The 17,044-nt window shown below is 44.5% G+C and overlaps 2 protein-coding genes across 6 annotated transcripts in view; both read left to right on the forward strand.

Annotated features, from left to right (window-relative positions):
* LOC122862667 (claudin-20-like) overlaps nt 1–6,711 on the forward strand; it is a 7,228-nt gene extending 517 nt beyond the window's left edge. Inside the window, exons 1-3 of one of the 3 annotated variants that reach the window (XM_044168210.1) lie at nt 1–1,251; nt 1,860–1,897; nt 2,290–6,711. The exon at nt 1–1,251 is cut by the window's left edge and continues 517 nt beyond it. In XM_044168210.1, the coding sequence (XP_044024145.1) occupies nt 1,096–1,251; nt 1,860–1,897; nt 2,290–3,214 (1,119 nt within the window). In that variant the 5' untranslated portion in view covers nt 1–1,095 and the 3' untranslated portion in view covers nt 3,215–6,711. Of the gene's footprint in view, nt 1,629–1,859; nt 1,898–2,024 lie in introns of all 3 variants that reach the window. The other 2 variants (XM_044168211.1, XM_044168212.1) reach the window with 2 other exon arrangements.
* A 2,438-nt stretch (nt 6,712–9,149) lies between these two features.
* Nucleotides 9,150–15,666, forward strand: LOC122862671 (interferon-induced protein 44-like). Of its 3 annotated transcripts, none has more exons than XM_044168224.1 (8): nt 9,150–11,066; nt 11,608–11,643; nt 11,725–11,758; nt 11,837–12,032; nt 13,165–13,323; nt 13,403–13,574; nt 13,775–13,875; nt 13,959–15,665. In XM_044168224.1, the coding sequence occupies exons 2-8, from the start codon at nt 11,610–11,612 to the stop codon at nt 14,121–14,123; spliced, it is 861 nt and encodes a 286-aa protein (XP_044024159.1). In that variant the 5' UTR covers nt 9,150–11,066; nt 11,608–11,609; the 3' UTR covers nt 14,124–15,665. The 3 variants fall into 3 exon arrangements, with proteins under 3 accessions (XP_044024159.1, XP_044024157.1, XP_044024158.1); XM_044168223.1 differs by lacking the exon at nt 9,150–11,066 and adding an exon at nt 11,087–11,227; XM_044168222.1 differs by lacking the exon at nt 9,150–11,066 and adding an exon at nt 11,085–11,227 and having other exon boundaries at nt 11,608–11,758; nt 13,959–15,666.
* The last annotated feature ends 1,378 nt before the right edge of the window (nt 15,667–17,044 follow it).

A 17,044-nucleotide genomic window follows, 5' to 3' on the forward strand; every position in this document is an offset into this window, starting at 1 on the left:
AAAAAGCCCAAACGGTGCGCACGTACTAGCATCTAAAAGGAAGAACAACGTTTGTTTACCTACATATGGATTTTCTTTGACTCATGAGATAATGGGTTCATTTTCTTTTTTGATATACAACATTACTCTATGTGATTTTAACATCTTTACTAAACATAACTAGCTGTATATGACACTTTTATAAATATGGTACATCTCAGAAAGTATTGAAAAACAAATAAAGTGCAACAAACAGATTTTTTTCTTTTTAAACCACAAACACTTCATATAAATTAAATATTACTGGCAATACCTTTGAGTTGTATTTCCATAGCTGCGAGGTTGGATATCATTTTCCGATTGTTTGTGTATCAGTTTATTAACTGATTATAATCAAACACAGAAAACGTCTATAATTACTCCAGACTCCATACTTCTTTATCTAAATATCACCTGGGGCTCGGGCCCCTCCACACGGACCCAAGATAAATCTGAGAAGTCACAGGATTATTAAAGCGATTTAGTTTTTATGACTTACACTGAATATATATATATATATCTATATATATATACACTGAATACTTTCACCTCTCCAGGCCTTAACATCCTACAGATGAAACAATCTGTGAAAAACAACTTGGAACTGCTCCCATGTGTCCACAGTAAGGCCACGACCTCTGATGTGGCGCCACAAGCTGAAAACGTTGGGAGCCTGTTTCATCTGACCACAGTACAGAACCTCCATTGGAAATCCGCCCGCTTTAAAGCTGCAGTAACTCGCGGTTTGGCGTACACGATGACCTCATCGCTCTGTATCTGTGGTGGGAAACAGACTCATCTTTACTGTGTTCTGTTTGCCTTGTCTGTTATTCTATCAACAAAACAACATTAATTAAGCAGTGTTGATGGTTAAAATGACGCTCACACGGACTTTAATGGGATATTTTCCCACAGGGAGGCTGGTTGGTGAAACGGGGAGAAAACGTGTGTTTACTGTGTTCAGTTTGGTGGAAGCTGCTCGTGTCTGTGCAGGTCTGAGGCTGATAAGACCCAGACTGGAGGATTATGGTAATAACAGGCTGACTGCCACTGACTGCAGGGTCCCATCGCAGCCGGATGGGTGGGCGGGCTGCGGACGCTTATCACCGCGTTGCAGTGGGCGATTCTTCACACAGTCACATGACGGGTGACACCTTGATTCACACTGCAGCTGGACGCAGAACAGCTCAGCGGTTTTTATCACCAAACGAGGACGAACATGACGACCCGATGGTGCGTGGTGATTGTTTTAAAAGCACAAATGATCCTGTCAGTCAGTTTTTGAAAGCGAAAGGACTCGAGTCATCAGTGACAATCAGTAATGGGCTTTTACCTTCACGCTCATTAGCATTTTTAAGAGGTAGTTGCCGCATTTTTCAAACGCTCGTAAAACTCTTTCTGCGACTGTTATCTCACAAAGAGGAAAGGACGAAAACAAAATCCAACTGGTGTCATCCAAAGAAAGCAATCAGAAACGTTTCAGGTCATCTTCAGGTGAACGGCTGCTTTTGTGTGGTCACAGAGAACGGTTCCTGCGGCGTACCCCGCCATCAACTCATCAGATAAGAACGCTGCTCTGCGGCTCCTTCAGCAGAGCCGGTCACCTTCAGGTTAGACACAAAAACCAGTTTCCTGAACCAGACTTTGGTCAGTTTTGTTCGTACGAAGGTTTCTTCTATTCAGAGCGAGCTCGCAGTGGGGAAAGCCTGGTGCATCTTTTCCAGGACGCAGAATGGGATGAAACTGTATGTACAGTTGCCAAGGAGACAGCAGGCAGAGGGGTGGTTAACCCACACACCCTGTGTTTTCATTCACACTGCTTCTCTCTGCTCCGTCCTCAGGAATCACTCCAGGAGACGCTGCCAAACGCTCCGCACAGGTAAGATCCCGGCTCTCACACACCTCAACTTGAAAAACACCATTCATTTCTCCTCTTGCTGCAGATGTTTGACTCTGTCAAGAGATTAGGGTTGAATAAACCAGAATTTATAACTTCACTCTGTTAGTTTTTCCTCTGTGGTGATGTTTCCTGCAGCGGAGGGAGTAAACCCAAGGGACACTGCAGCTTTAAACGGACATAATTGAGTGTCAATGATCACCACATCAGCTGCAGCAACTAATGCAGGCAATCAGCGAGCTCACACACGCTCGCCCCCCTAAAACAGAAACCACGAAACTGAGGGAGAACAACGCATTCCCATCAGCAGCCTCAGCTGTGCGTCCGTCACGCTCCCACGCTCACTTCACTTCTCATTTCTCCTCTGGTTGCAGCCCGCTGGAGCCTGCGCTGAGGAATTATCTGCTGTCAGGACCTGCCCGGGACGCCGCCGCGCCGACGGGGACCGGAGCCGGACGGGGGGGGGGCGGCCGAGCCATGCTGCCCGCTTCCATTCAGATCCTGGCGTTCGCCCTGGCGCTCCTGGGCGTCCTCGGCACCACCGTGGCCACTCTGCTCCCCAACTGGAAGGTGAGCAACAACGCCTGGACCAGCATCATGACCCCCATCTCGCAGATGCAGGGTCTGTGGATGGACTGCGTCTGGTACAGCTCCGGCGTCTTCAGCTGCACCATTAAGAACTCGGTGCTGTCGCTGCCGGCGTATCTGCAAGCCACGCGGGCCGCCATGGTTCTGTCCTGCATGGTGGCGTTGTTTGGACTCTGCCTCGCCTCCCTGGGGCTTAAATGTACCCGCTGGGGGGGCAGCCACCGAGCAAAGGGGCACACGGCCATCGCTGCAGGGGGCTGCTTCATCCTGGCCAGCTTCCTCTGCCTGGTCCCCGCGTCCTGGTTCACCAACGAAGTCATCACCGCCTTCCTGACCACAGACCTGCCGGACAGCAGTAAATATCAGCCGGGAGGAGCTCTGTGCGTGACGTTCATCTCTGCCGGCTTCCTCCTGGCTGGAGGGGTCATTTTTTGTTTGTCGTGTCCCGGAAAAAGAACGGGACGACCGGACCGCGCTTCCTCCGCTGACCCTGACGGGCTTCCAATGTGCCGAGACGAGCGGCGGGGGCGGGAGCCGCAGACGGAGGACGTGCAGCCAAAACACAGGAAAAACAAGACGGTCCAGCTGCAGATGGACAAAGTGAAACAGGAGAAACCTGAGCAAGGTCAGGAGCAGAAGGTCTACTCGTCTCCCTCCAAACTCCCTCCAAAAGACATCAAGGACAGCTACAGCCTCCAGGAGTATGTTTAATCCTCGCAGCTGAGCGGCGAAACGTGGAGTTTTCAGCTGAGGCTCATAGTAAGGGGGAGGTGGGCTGGGGGAGGAGCGTTTGAGGGGGAATAATACCAAATGCTGGAAACGACAGATTGTGGATGCAGACGAACGTCTCAGAAAGGAGACGAACACCAGAGAGCTCTGCGAGGAAAAGCGGTGCTGATAAAAATCTGCACAGGCACCAAACACTGTAAATCCTTTAAAAACCGCCTGCAAATCTGCCGCAGCTTCCTCACGCCGAAGAGCTGAACCTGCTGATCGCAAAAACAAAATCTGAGCTCCGCCTGAAAGGGAAAAGCCAAAGTCATTTTCTGCCTTCTGAGACGAACCAGTGCTCGAGCAGGGCCGGCCCAAAGCTTTCTGGGGCTGTGAGCAGGATTTCACCTCCCCAGCCACATGCAATGTAATCAATACCTGTTGTAGAGGTTCATTTTCTGAAGAAATCACACGTATAAAAAGCACAAAAACCACGGGATATATTGTACCTTTAAGATACACTTTCTGATTTTGTTGCAGCGCTCTAGAAACCCAAACTTTGGAGGTTCGTGATCGAACACTGGAACTCAAATCTGTGAAAAAAACATTAAATATTACATTAAATATTACTATTAATTCCATTCACGAAAAGCTGCAGCCAGTTTCACCAGCTGTTCGTAAATATCTACACCTGCTACCTGCCAGGTGGAAACGTTACGCAGCAAACTGAACTGACAAAACTAACTTCTGCTAATGTCCGACCCGTTCAGACTGCAGAGTGAAAGAGGTCGTGTGAACTTTACAAAAATAACAAAATATACCTCAAATTACAAAAACATTATGCTAATAATGTCAGATTAAATGACTATGTAGTGTCGGTTAGCTTAGCACGATCAGATACATCCCACCCTGATGCAGAAAATAAAACAGCTTGAAACCAGCAGTTGCTATAAATTTAAGATGAGCTTTGCACATAAACGCAGTGATGGATTTACACACAGAATTAGTTTTGTTTGAAATTAATGAATAGAGTTTTATATATCGAGTAAAAAAATCTTAAATCAGAATAACAAAAAAGTGCTTATTCATTACCTCTGCTGAAATAATAAATATCAAAGATATGTGTACATTATGTAAAAAAAACAACCTTAAAACAAAAGATTTGAAAATCAAAAGCTGTGAAACAGAATTTAATTTAAAAAATCTTCCGTAACTTTGTTTTAATGCAAATCACAGAGCGTGAGTTCACACATTCAGCTTCTGTGTGTGCATGAAAACAAAAGAAAAACTATGGAAAATACAGAAAGCAGAAGAAAGATATCATAACTGAACACTTCCTGCTTTTGTTATTCCTCTCTTCAAACCCAAACTTTGAGAGCCAACATTTCAAAAAGACGTTTGAGTTTTATTTTCAAGAGTAAAAGAAATCACACAAAAGAGCAAAGCATGTATTATTATTCAACACCGCGAGCTAAATAATACGGAATAACAGTCTCCAATAAATGTAGAAAACAAAATAATTAAAACAGAAGTGACTTTCTTTGCAGTGCTGTTAAACAGTACAACGACATCTTTGAGTGTATCTTAAAGGGAAACCTGGACCCTGTTTTCAAAACTCGCTGTCCCCATTAGCCACGTCCCCAAACATGAGAGGGCCCAGGTTGACAAACGGCGAAGTTTCGCTTTCAAAGTTCACACCTTCAGCTCGTTTCAAGGTCACCAGCTGGTTAAAGTCACTTGTCGTCTGCTTTGGGCCTGGACTCGGCCCGTCCCGAGCCTCGCTGCATGTGCTTTAGATGCTGCTTACAGCTGAAGTGTAGTGAAAGCTGCTGCCGTAGAGACTGCGCCCCGAAGCGACGCAAACTGTGTCGTCGAAGATTAAAACGAGTCCGAATCCAAAGCGTCAAAGCGACGGCGTCCGCGCCGCCTTTTCCCAACGGTTCTGGGGGAGGCGAGAGGTGCAGAGCAGCGTGGGGAGAGGTAATGATGCTCTTTGCTTTCCCATTATCCTCTCGCCACGGTTGGATGCACACAGCACACACACCCCTCCACCACCCTCCTTCAGCTGTGCGGAAAGGACATCCAGTCCTTCGCAGGCTGTAACTCAAAGCCTGATGCAGACTGGACGCTCCACAGCACTGTGTGCATTCGGTGGGCGGCTGTCCTCTAACCCGAGGCGAGCTGTCAATCAAACCTGACAACACTCCTCGGGAAAGAAAAAGGAAAGAAACCGCCGAGCCGAACGCCCACGCTGCCTCTCAGGAAAAGCTTCAAACCTGCACAAAAAAAAACCATTAAGAAGAGAAAATAGAGTCGATTCGTCAGCGCCGCGGAGACGTTTCGCCGTCAGAGCTGACAGTGATGCATCACCGTAGAAAACAGCACACCTTTTAAAATATCAGAGCACAGCACAAGGACAAAAAAGGCATCGACAGAATCGTTTATGTATTCTGTAACGCAGCTTTTGGACTCAGGCCTCGCCGCTACGTAATTTGAAAAACATATTTTTTTAGTAGCTGGATAACTGGACAAGTCTGAACACAGAGGTCGCACCGTCGTCTCGACCCAAAGCCGGGACACTCGAGGGTTTTTTAAAAAAACGAACAGCTTAATTTGACTAAGATTTTATTTGCTACAGGACTGAATCTGTGACAGTAACTATAAAAAACATCTGGCCGTACGTTTTGATTCGAATGTGTTTCCTCTCCACCTCCACATGATGTGCGGCTGTGCACTTCTGAACTAAATTACACATAAATATGGGACAGCATTTGGTTAAAAATGGCTCTGAACCTTTACGTTGATATTTAAAAAATCTGGGAATCTTCATTCAGCTTAAAAACACAAAAATCACTGTGTGTGTTTTGGCTGTTATCAGTGACGTTTTCCTGTGCAGTTTGTCTTCAGCTCCTGTAAAAGATGTGAAAAATAACTAACAAGGGCTACAAAAGTGAACAATATGGCGTACTGAGTAAAGTCATTCAGTAAAAACAAATATATGGAGTTAACTTTGGGAGTATGAGTGATATTTTTAATGTCAGCTAACCAGCTGGTGAACGACCGAATGCTAGCTAACAAGCTAGCTTGCTAGCGTTAGCAATAAATACGGGTAACTTGAAGTTACAAAGACAAAAGACGATACAGTCCTGCTGAAACTTTGGTTTTAGGTACAAATGACATTTAAGCTCTGTGTCATATTCAGTTGTGATACTTGTTTTGGGTTTCTTCCTTTAAGTTTATTTCCTTGGACAAAATTAACTTCACACAAACATCTTTACCTCGCTGATAAATAATAAAACAGTGAGAGAGCTTAAAGGGGTGAGGATCGCATCTTCAGTCGCTGATTTATCGTCTTAGAGCAAAACTCTTTTTCAACATTCATTTTCAAAATCCGAATGCAGTTGATCCGGATCAGCTGAGTCCGGATTCATGTTTCAGATGGAGAATGATCACTGTGTTTTTATCTGTCAACAAATAAAAACGCGTCTGAACTGAAACCTTCTCTGGGCTCCTCGATTTATTTTTGAAATCGAACAGAATATGTTTTCCGAGGCTTCGTGGTTTGAGCAGTTGAGGCGGATTTCATCTGTGTGGTGAAGCTACTTTTAAATAAGACTACTTTTCCCGCCAGTGTCAGTCTGCATCCAGTGCCGAGGCTGTTAGCCGAGCTCCATCGGACGCCGCCAAGACATCTCGCTGACGTCTTGGCGGCGATTATGTTAAAATACGATCGTCTTTTAATTGTGATGATATTAACATACATGTGTGCTGTGAAACCGGACTTCGTGAATCTTATCGACTCTCTGGCCCGACACGTGGAAAGGGACGCACACCGGACCTCGTGCTGCCTTTTGGTTTTTTATGTGTCGGTGGAATTTGTGACACGTGTATATCGGATCATCTGCTTGTTTTCTTGAGGGTTACAGCTTCTGACTACGTCGCAGTTTTCCACTGCTTTTAAAGACTTTGTACCCTGGACGGCTGCTGTGGTCTCAGTGCCGAGGAGCTTTCTACCCTCTTTGACTCCACTTGCACTGATATCTTGGACTCTGTTGCTCCATTTAGGACTAAACGCTTAAAGCCACTTTCAGAGCCGTGGCTGAGCGATGCTGCCCGCTCTCTCGGACGCGGATGTAGACGAGCCGAGAGGAAGCTGAAGAAGGACAAGCTCCAGGTCTCCTCAGGAACCTTAAGGGACAGCTCAGCAAATTACCAGAGAGCCGTTAATCGATATCTAACCTTGTCTCTAGTAACAGTCATAGGCCTCAAGTTCTTTTCAGTACTTTTACTTCTCTTATAAACCCGTGTGACTCAGCTCGTATTGTGCGAACGCCTACACTCTGTGGAAACCTTCTTACATTTTTTTTATTGGTGAGATTTCTGCTCTCAGGTCTTCAACCACTTCCTCAGCCTCAGAGCTTCGGTTCCTCCTCTGAGCCCCCCGTCTTCGATCAGCTCGAGCCTGTATCACTATCCTTACTGTCAGAGGTACTTCATAATATGCGGCCTACAAATTGTCCCTTAGGCAGTATTCCCTCTCGTCTACTACAAGACGTTTTTAGTACAGTTGGGTCAAGTATCGTCATTCTGATAAATCTTATTTCAGGTTGTGTTCCTCCTGCTTTGAAACATGCAGTAGTGCATCCTCTTACTAAAGAGCCGAATCTGGATGCTTCTGTTCTCTCTAGCTTCAGGCCTTTTTCTAAGCTACCTTTTCTATCTAAAGTTTTGGAGCGAGTTGTTTTTAAATCAACTGAAAAAACACTTGTAGATAATCACGGCATTCATGAAAAGTTTCAGTCTGGTTTTAAACCACGCCATAGCACCGAAACAGCGCTTTTAAAGAGTTTTTAATGATCTTCATTTAACTGTTGATTCAGGGAACTCTGCTATTCTGGTGCTTTTAGACCTGACTGCTGCCTTTGACATTGAGGATCATAGGATCCTTTTATCACGCCGTAAAACAATGCGTAGGTATCAAATGGTTTCAGTAATACCTGACAGATAGGAGCTTCTCGGTTCACCTAGGAGAATATTCTTCGACTGTGGCCCCTCTCATCTGTGGGGCCCCTCGAGCCCCTTCATTGTATATGCTGCCATTGGGATCCATTTTCAAGAAACAAAATATTCCCTTTCATTGTTTTGCTGATGATGTACAAATCTATTTGCCAATAAAAACTGAAAGTAAAGATTCAGTGCAGCCTTTGTTGGACTGCTTAAATGACATCAAACTTGGATGGATTTAATCTTTCGAAACGAAAATAAGACAGAGATCATTAAGTTTGGACGAGCTGAGCTACTGAATGACAATCATGGTACTCTTGGCCCTCTAGCGTCTTACAGTCGATCTTTTGTTAAGAGTTATTTTTGACAGCTCCTTTAAACTCGGTAGGCAGATTAGTTCAGTTAAGACTTTTAGCCAAGGTAAAGTCCTATCCATGCTTTTATTACTTCTCGGTTGGATTACTGTAATTCTTTGTACGTGGGTTTAGAACAGTCATCGCTTCGTCGTCTGCAGTTAGTGCAAAATGCAGCCGCTCGTATTTTAACTGCAAAGAGAAAGCCTGATCACATAACACCAGTTTTGGCCTCCCTCCACTGGCTTCCTGTCCGCTTCAGGATTGATTTTAAGATTTTATTGCTTGCTTTTAAGGTTTTAAATGGGCTACCGCCACCTTATCTGGCAGAACTGTTACATCATCACGCTCCAGAGCACTGAGGTTGACCAACCAGATCCTGTTGGATGATCTGAGATCCGAGCACACAAATAGAGGCGACCGAGCCTTTGCGTTGGCTGCCCCTAATCTATGGAACAGCTAACTTCTTCATGTAAGCTGCCCAGACCCTAGGAACTTTCATTTTCTGTTGTGCTGCTGTTCTTTTATTATGCTTATTGTTTTCTTTTCTTTTTATGTATTTGTTATTAACTTTTATGTTTGTTCATTTGGTATTTTATACATGTTGCATTATGTTAGCTAACATGCTAACCTCTAAAACATTAAAGAGTCACTTGTAATTCTGAGGACTTCTGAGCTGTCCAGCTGTTCTTGTGTTGGTCAGTAAATAGCTCTCTGTAAGCTGAAGTCATGAAAACACAATGTCTCCTTGTGTTTCTACATATTTTAAGTAAACGTACAACGCATGACAGATTTGAAGTAGCTGTCTAGCTTCTAGTCTTTAGCTATAATTATTTTAATTGAATATCAAATTATTCATTAATGTGTGATTGAAAATGGAGTTTGATATTTGTCATCTTAGTGTGCTTCATGCATTCATGCTAAATTTGACTAGCTGTGAGGTTTCACAACTTTTAGTTGTTTTTTTTAAGTTTGTGAACACTTACAGAAGTGCTTTGTGTGGGCGCACAAGAAACCAGACACGATTGTCGTGAACGCACGTGAGTCCCTGTATAACTGTGCTCAGTAGCCTTCAGAAGAGACTGAACATCACATTCAATAAAATCACGACGCAGCAGAAACTGAAAGGATATGCACAGGGTCGGCAGTTCGATCCCGGCTTCCCCCAGCCCACGTGTCGAAGTGTCCTTGGGCAAGACGCTGTCCAGAGGGCTGTGTGTCTAATCAGGCGGATCTTGAGCATTAATACAACAGCCCTGCTATATTTATAAAGTTATAAATGTTCCATTTACTTGACACATTATCAGATAAGTCTTGATTCAGCTTTACGGTCATTCTGGAGGCTGTAGTTTATGGTGTTGTGTTCGAATATTATGTCCCTCCTCACAAAGACACTTTTTGACTGTTCAGAATAATTGGGCTTTGTTTCATGAGCCATAAATACGTAAAAAACGTGACATTGACAAAGTATCATGTAGCAAAACATCTCAACATCAACATAAAAAACGAATTTAGTCACATTGGAACACTAGACTGCGCCCACTATAACCGTTGTTGTTTGCGCTTTTCACAAAACCCTACGTACTACATCAATAGGGCAAAAAAACAGCATATCACACGGATCTTCTGTTTCCGCTTCGTGCAGCGCGTAGAGCGAGACTTCCGCTGTGCGAGCCGGCTAACTTCCCGTTTAGCCCTCCGCTAACTTGAATGGGGATAAAATGATTTAATCGTGCTAACTTTCCAAATGTTATCGGACCCAATGGATCAAATTCTGATAGTGAAACGAGCCATTTCGCGGGGGCTGTGACCCGTTTTACTGCCTCTTCTTTCACAGTGTAAGTCTACGGGGCAAGTATTTATGGCCCAGTGTGCATCACCTGACGAACCCGGAAGTTGTAATTCTACGGTTTGGCCACTCTCTCAAATCGGCTTCAAAGCCCGGAGCCTTTCCTGGGGGGTCACGTCTAGACTGTAACCCTGGATTTGAGGAAACTCTCACGAGATGTTTAGGAGATGTCACGTTAAGGAATGCGCACAATGAAATAACAATGCGTACAAATTTCATCAGAGTTTGGCAAATCCAGGGTTACCATCTAGACACGACCCTTCCTGGGGGGTCGGGTGGAGTCAGCAAGCTTCTGTTTCCGTATCACATGATCGCACGCACCATATATCAGCCCTGATCGGAAAGCTGAGAATCTAACGATTCAGAAACAATTGAAATCTCGTCTCTATCGTAAACAGTAACAAAGTTATTTAAGTTTTGTTAAACACGACGTTCGGTTTTAGAGGGTAAAGAGGCTTTAGGGTGATAAAATAAGCAGTGGCTCAGTGTGAATCGTAACAGAAAGTTTAGCGGTGGTAAAAACAGAAATAAAATGAGTCGTGAAAACGTTTGCGTCTTTCAAAAGATCACTTCAGAAAAACAGAAGCTGGCCTGATGAAAGTGAAACTTAAAGTCTTCTGTGGTTCATAGCGACTGTGAAATGCTGGTAAGTCACGTGCTTCCTTCAGGTGAAATTATAAACGGGGAGGAGTGGGAGGATAACTCTCTGTACGTATCACATATTAGTGTTTTTAACTAGTGACTGTCTGCATTTGTGGGCTCAGTCGTGAAGCTCACGTTCTTTCACTTTGACCCAGCAGACCGACGGTAAGACGTTTCTACGATGTCCAGTGTCAGGTTGATTTTGATATCATTTTGTTTATGTTTGTAAAATTGGTTATCAGTGAACAGAGCAACTAAAGACAATACGATCATTGTAAAAACAGACAAACAGCGTACAAGATAGTGGGGTTTTTAAAAGCTGTTGTCCTGTCATTCTGCTTTGTTTCCTGCTGCAGCACTTTGAATCAGAAATAACATTTGCAATAGTTACTTATTTTAAACTTACAATGCAATATCCTGTGATATATATATATATATAACATTGACATTATAACATATAACCAAGGTGTTCAGTCTATTTGGTCTTGAGGCAAAAACAAAATGATCTTTAAACATGAACTCAGAGTAAATGCTTTACTTTGCAGCAATGGGAAGAAGCCAGTCTAAACCTGCTGCTACACGTAAGATCACTGATCGTTACCATCCAGTCGCATGTTGTGCATTGATGTCAGTGATGAAACTTTTTCTCTTGTACTTGTCAGTTCTTGATACACCATGGAGAGTCATAAACTGGAGGTGAGTTGGGAGTTATTTGCGTGCGTTATTTTAGTTTTTTTATTCTAAAGTGTGATGTAAAGTTTCCTCCCTGAGCAGAGACAAAGAGAGGGAGCTGAAGTACGTGAACAACTACAAACCCCAGACTAAAGACCAGCAGCTCCGGATTCTGCTTCACGGGCCGGTTGGAGCTGGAAAGTCCAGTTTCATCAACTCTGTGAAAAGTGTCTTGCAAAACAAAATGTGCAGACAGGCTTTGGTGGACAACACCGCTCACGAGTGTTGCACCAAAAAGGTATGCAGAAAGTGTAACTGTGTTGATGTGGTGAGTGGGAAATCAACTTTAACTTATCTCGTGCAAAGCTTTGAAAATGCTAAGCAACCATTCATCCCAACAACTAATAATGATGCAGCTAATGCTGCGCACAGAAACTGTTAACACGCTGTCTTCGCTGTCACACGGCCTATACTGTAGCTGCACTGATTCAAAGAGGACTCACCAAATTTAGTATCGCACTCCTACAACACTGTCAGACTCACAATAGACAGTTCTAAACTATTAAAATCGATGCAGCAGAATCAGAGATATCGTCTTTTTAGTCCACACTTTCTTGTAACGACAGGGCCAGAAAGAGGCGTGCGCCGCTTCTCACGCAAAAGCCCACAAAAACAAACTTGACGGGGCGAATGTGCGCACCTGTAAGTACCGGTCTGAGCCTGGTTATAAACAGAGTTTGATGTGTAAAATCAGTGGGGTTCCCCTTTAAGATAGAAGGTTACAATGGGACAAAAACAGACACATCAATAACTACACAACATACAGTAACGTTTAGGAAACTGTAGTGACTCCACATCATGCTGGTATCATCAGCATGATGTGTACGGTATAACCCGGCAGCGGCGGACGGCCGCCCGCCACTGAGTCTGGTTCTGCTCGAGGTTTCTGCCTCTTAAAGGAAGTTTTTCCTTGCCGCTGTGGCCAAGTGCTCGCTCACGGTGGGATCTGTTGGGTCTCTGTAAATAATATTATAAAGAGTTCGGTCCAGACCTGCTCTGTAGGAAAAGTGCAATGAGATAACTTCTGTTACGGACTGGCGCTATATAAATAAAATTGAATTGAATCATACCAACTTTAGCTCACATTTTTACCTTTTAAAGCTTCACCTGTACACTGCCACTGCAGAACAATTTGCCTCATTAAACTAAAAATAAATAATTCTTATTTTACTCTGTTTTGCTTTGCAGCGTTATGGGACAGAAGCAGTCAGTCCAGTACTGTGTGTAAACTGAGAATACCTAACCCACTACAGGTCCCTGTATTTTAGATAAGTGTCGATGTTGCGCTGTGTTCACGGTTCAGGATGTTCAGTCCTGTAGACAGGAAGTTAACGTAGATAACTGCATTTTTCTCCATATGTGGTTCACAGTACAAAACCTACAGGATCCAAAAAGGAGGCCTGAACACCTTTTACCCTTTTGTCTTCAATGACATGATGGGCCTGAAAAACAGCACCTACAGACAGCGAAAGATCCACGTGAAGGATGTCAAACGGGCGATAAAGGGACACGTGAAAGACGATTACACGGTAGAGTTATAATCTGCTTTCCTTTTATATTAATCTTGATTGTCGTCATCCTTGAACTAGATCTGACTCTGTTTTTCAGTTCAATCCTGAATGTAAGTTATCTAAGAGTGATCAATACTACAACAAATCCCCGACTGCCGACGACAAAGTGCACATTCTGGTTTGTGTCATCGATGCCAACACGGTATCTCTGATGTCGAAAGAATGTCGGGACGCGTTACGGGACATCAGATGTGAGGCCAGTGAACTGGGTGAGCAGAAATCACCACGTTCCCTCTTTCCCACGCTGGGCTTGATGCAAACAGCTGCTTGAAAAACGTCACCTTAAAACGATATTGCGCTCAGCATCAAACACTTCTTTGGTGCTCCCCGTCCTCACAGAGAACAGCAGCTGTGGTCACGTTGGATAAAAGGTAATCTGTTCACATGAGGTTTCCTCTTCTCCTGGCAGGGGTTCCTCAGGTGGCCATTCTCACCAAAATTGACGAGGTCTGTCCTGAAATCAAACAAGATGTAAAGAACGTCTACAGGAGCATAGTGCTGCAACAAAGGGTACGTTTAAAATATCATTTATTTGATTTAGTTTGTTGTGAGCTGTGACCTGTGAACTGAGATGTTGTGATTCTGAAACGTAGATGGAGGCGTTCAGTGCGGAAGTGGGTATTCCCCTGAACTGCATCTTCCCCGTGAAGAACTACCACGAAGAAATCCACTTAAACGATGACGCCGACTCACTGATCCTGAGCACACTGAGAAGCATCGTGGACTCTGGAGAAGACTTTCTCAACAGCGCTGCGTAACGTCCAAGACTGCGTCGACGGGAGCGCCGCTGGCGTTACGTTTCATGCATTTTGGAGGATTTCGTTGTTCCTGTGAATGCCACCGCCGTCTGTCCGAGACGTTTTGTAACTCTGCTTTTTTTTTTTTTTTGCTGCATAAATGAATGTGATGAAATGTGTCGTGGAACGAGCAGCAGTGGCATCTGAAAGTTTCAGTCTGAGGTCATGACTGATGCTCCTCAGTTCTTATTAAGGGATGTGTGAATAAACTACTGGATGATTAAGACTTTTTGATTGCTTGTGTCTGGGTTTGGGTTTTTATCACTTAAACGTGGTGTCTGTTTCTTTTTTTCTTGCATAAATTCAGCTCTAGTAATAACTGAAATATATCTAGAACAATAAAACATCTTTAATTGAAGTGACAAATTCTTACAAAGTACAGTAAAAAGGTAAAAGGTGTGGCAGGGTTCACTTATTTGAGTCGTGAGAGATGAGTCATTAGAAGCATTATTAACTTCAAGGAGTTCATTCTGATTCGTTCAGGCTGAAGCTTTAACCTGCTCACCGCGTGGCCACAGCGCCTCCCGCAGGCCGGAGGACGCCATTACAGCTCGATCAGTGACATCACTAACCACCGTCAAGTCTAAACACTGTTTCTGATTTCTCAAGCCATAGTTGAAAGGTCGGCGTCCCAGTTTCGCCTCGACCCTTTCTGAGTCAGACGGGTTTTATTAATGCTTTTGGACAAAATGAGCTGGAGCTTCAGATTTCTGCTCTTCTGAGCTCTTTAATGACTTTTTAACACGGAGAAGACCGTGTGGACATTAAGTGAAAAACACACCAACCCCCGGAAAACATCACTTCTTCCGTACAAATCATATTTCTTTATGTCTGCAAACATATATCAGTAAGTAATTTATGTCTAATTTCATTTTTGTTATTTTTCCAGTGCAGTAAATAATGTAAAGGGTTTGTTGGACCCCTGAGTTGGCACATTACACCCCCACTTATGCTTATTCTTTAGCAGCGTGTTTTTATTTATTTTTTTAATTAGGATTGATTAGGAACGCTCTTGGAGTCGCTTGGATTGTTCTTCTTCTTCTTATTCCCCCCAAAAAATATCTGGATCTCAGAGACGTCGCCACCGACAGCAGCCAGAGGCGGATCCATAAGTCTGCTGTGTTCCTCGGCTGACCGCCTGGTGGCGCTACAACAGCCACTTTCACATTTTGGTCAGTGACTTCTGAGCTGACGATGAAAATGACTTTTTTTCAGCGAGTGTACCCGTCACGGTGTGGGCCACGGCCACGTTAGCTCACGGGATTTAAATAAGGTCCAAAACAGTCAGCAGGTTTCACACGGAAAGGGTTTGGATCAAGCTGCACAAAAGCTGTACTGGATTTTGAGTTTAACTGCAATTAATTCTCAAAGCTGCGTCCTTTTTCCAACCGCTCCACGACGTGCTGGTCGTGACTCATCCCCCCACAATGCACCACAGAGCGCCACAGGAAGTCGTTCCTGCCTGTGGCCATCAGACTCTTTAACTCCTCCCTCTAAGTGTCAGTCTGTATGACCCGAAGTCACTAAACTGGACACTGATCATTAACATCTCTGCAATACTTGACATAATTGTGCAATATTCAGTGTTAATACTCCTGTGCAATATTTAGTTTTCCTATGTTAGTTTTTCCTATTTATTGATATTGATATTATTTACCTCCACTACTGCTGTGCAATATCTTAATAATCTCAATAAGCTGCACTTAACTTGACAGTACATGCACCTCTGCTTATTACTTATCATCAACCGGTAAACCCACTTGGTACTTCATTTACTTTCTGACCTGTTTTATAGTGTTTATAGTGTATTATATTGTTTGCTAGTACTTCCTCCTGTGTGCGCTGACGTAAAGGCGAGCTGCTGTAACAAAGAGTTTCCCTTCGGGGATCAATAAAGGATTTCTGATTCTGATTTTCATACAAACTCTCAGAAATCAAATTTCTTCGCTCTATAGTAACAAAAGTCGGTGCACAAGTTGGGCACATGTTGCAAAATGTAAAAAAAAACCAAACAGACTTTGCTTCTCTGTGACCTGCGGCTGTGGGCCTTCAGAGAAACGGGAGCGGGCTGCACCATCGGGGAGCTCCAGCAGGGGGCGGCATGCTGTTACTTTCTGTTGAATCTTCTTCCTGTCAGGATTTCATGAAGTGTGAACACAGACTTCCACAGAACAGAACCAGCTTATTAAATATTTTAAAACATCTAGGTTTGATTCCTGAAAGATCACCATCGAGTTCTAAACCTTAAAGTCCAACTGAAATCACATTTAGTCCCTTTTCGTAGTCAAAAGTATATTTTTTATTTTAAAGAAATATCAGAAAAGTTTCTCTGTGTCTCGAGGATCTGCAGATGTATGTTTTGAGGTCTGGAGAAGTCTGGTCCCCGTGCATCGGTCCGACCCTGATCCGAGACAGTCGGCGAGCTGTGTTTGGTGTCTGTCGTGTTTTCAGCACAGCGTGTTTCTGACCCAGTTTCCACGCACACACAGACACGCACGCACGCACACACTACACACACAGCTTTCCTCTTGATTCTCGCGGTAACGTAACCAGCGTTTCCGCGTCGTGCCCGCGGTGCGTCCAGGACTCCAGCTGACGTCCAGGACTCCAGCTGACGTCCAGGACTCGGTCCGGGGTGACCTCACAGTCGCTGGCCTGGTCTTCGGGGCGGTCTGGGGTGACCTCACAGTCGCTGGACTGGTCTTCGAGGGCGGTCCGGGGTGACCTCACAGTCGCTGGCCTGGTCTTCGGGGTGGTCTGGGGTGACCTCACAGTCGCTGGACTGGTCTTCGAGGGCGGTCTGCGGTGACCTCACAGTCGCTGGCCTGGTCTTCGGGGCGGTCTGGGGTGACCTCACAGTCGCTGGCCTGGTCTTCGGGGCG

The sequence above is a fragment of the Siniperca chuatsi genome, linkage group LG16, assembly GCF_020085105.1.
Source record: "Siniperca chuatsi isolate FFG_IHB_CAS linkage group LG16, ASM2008510v1, whole genome shotgun sequence".
Classification (NCBI taxonomy): domain Eukaryota; kingdom Metazoa; phylum Chordata; class Actinopteri; order Centrarchiformes; family Sinipercidae; genus Siniperca; species Siniperca chuatsi.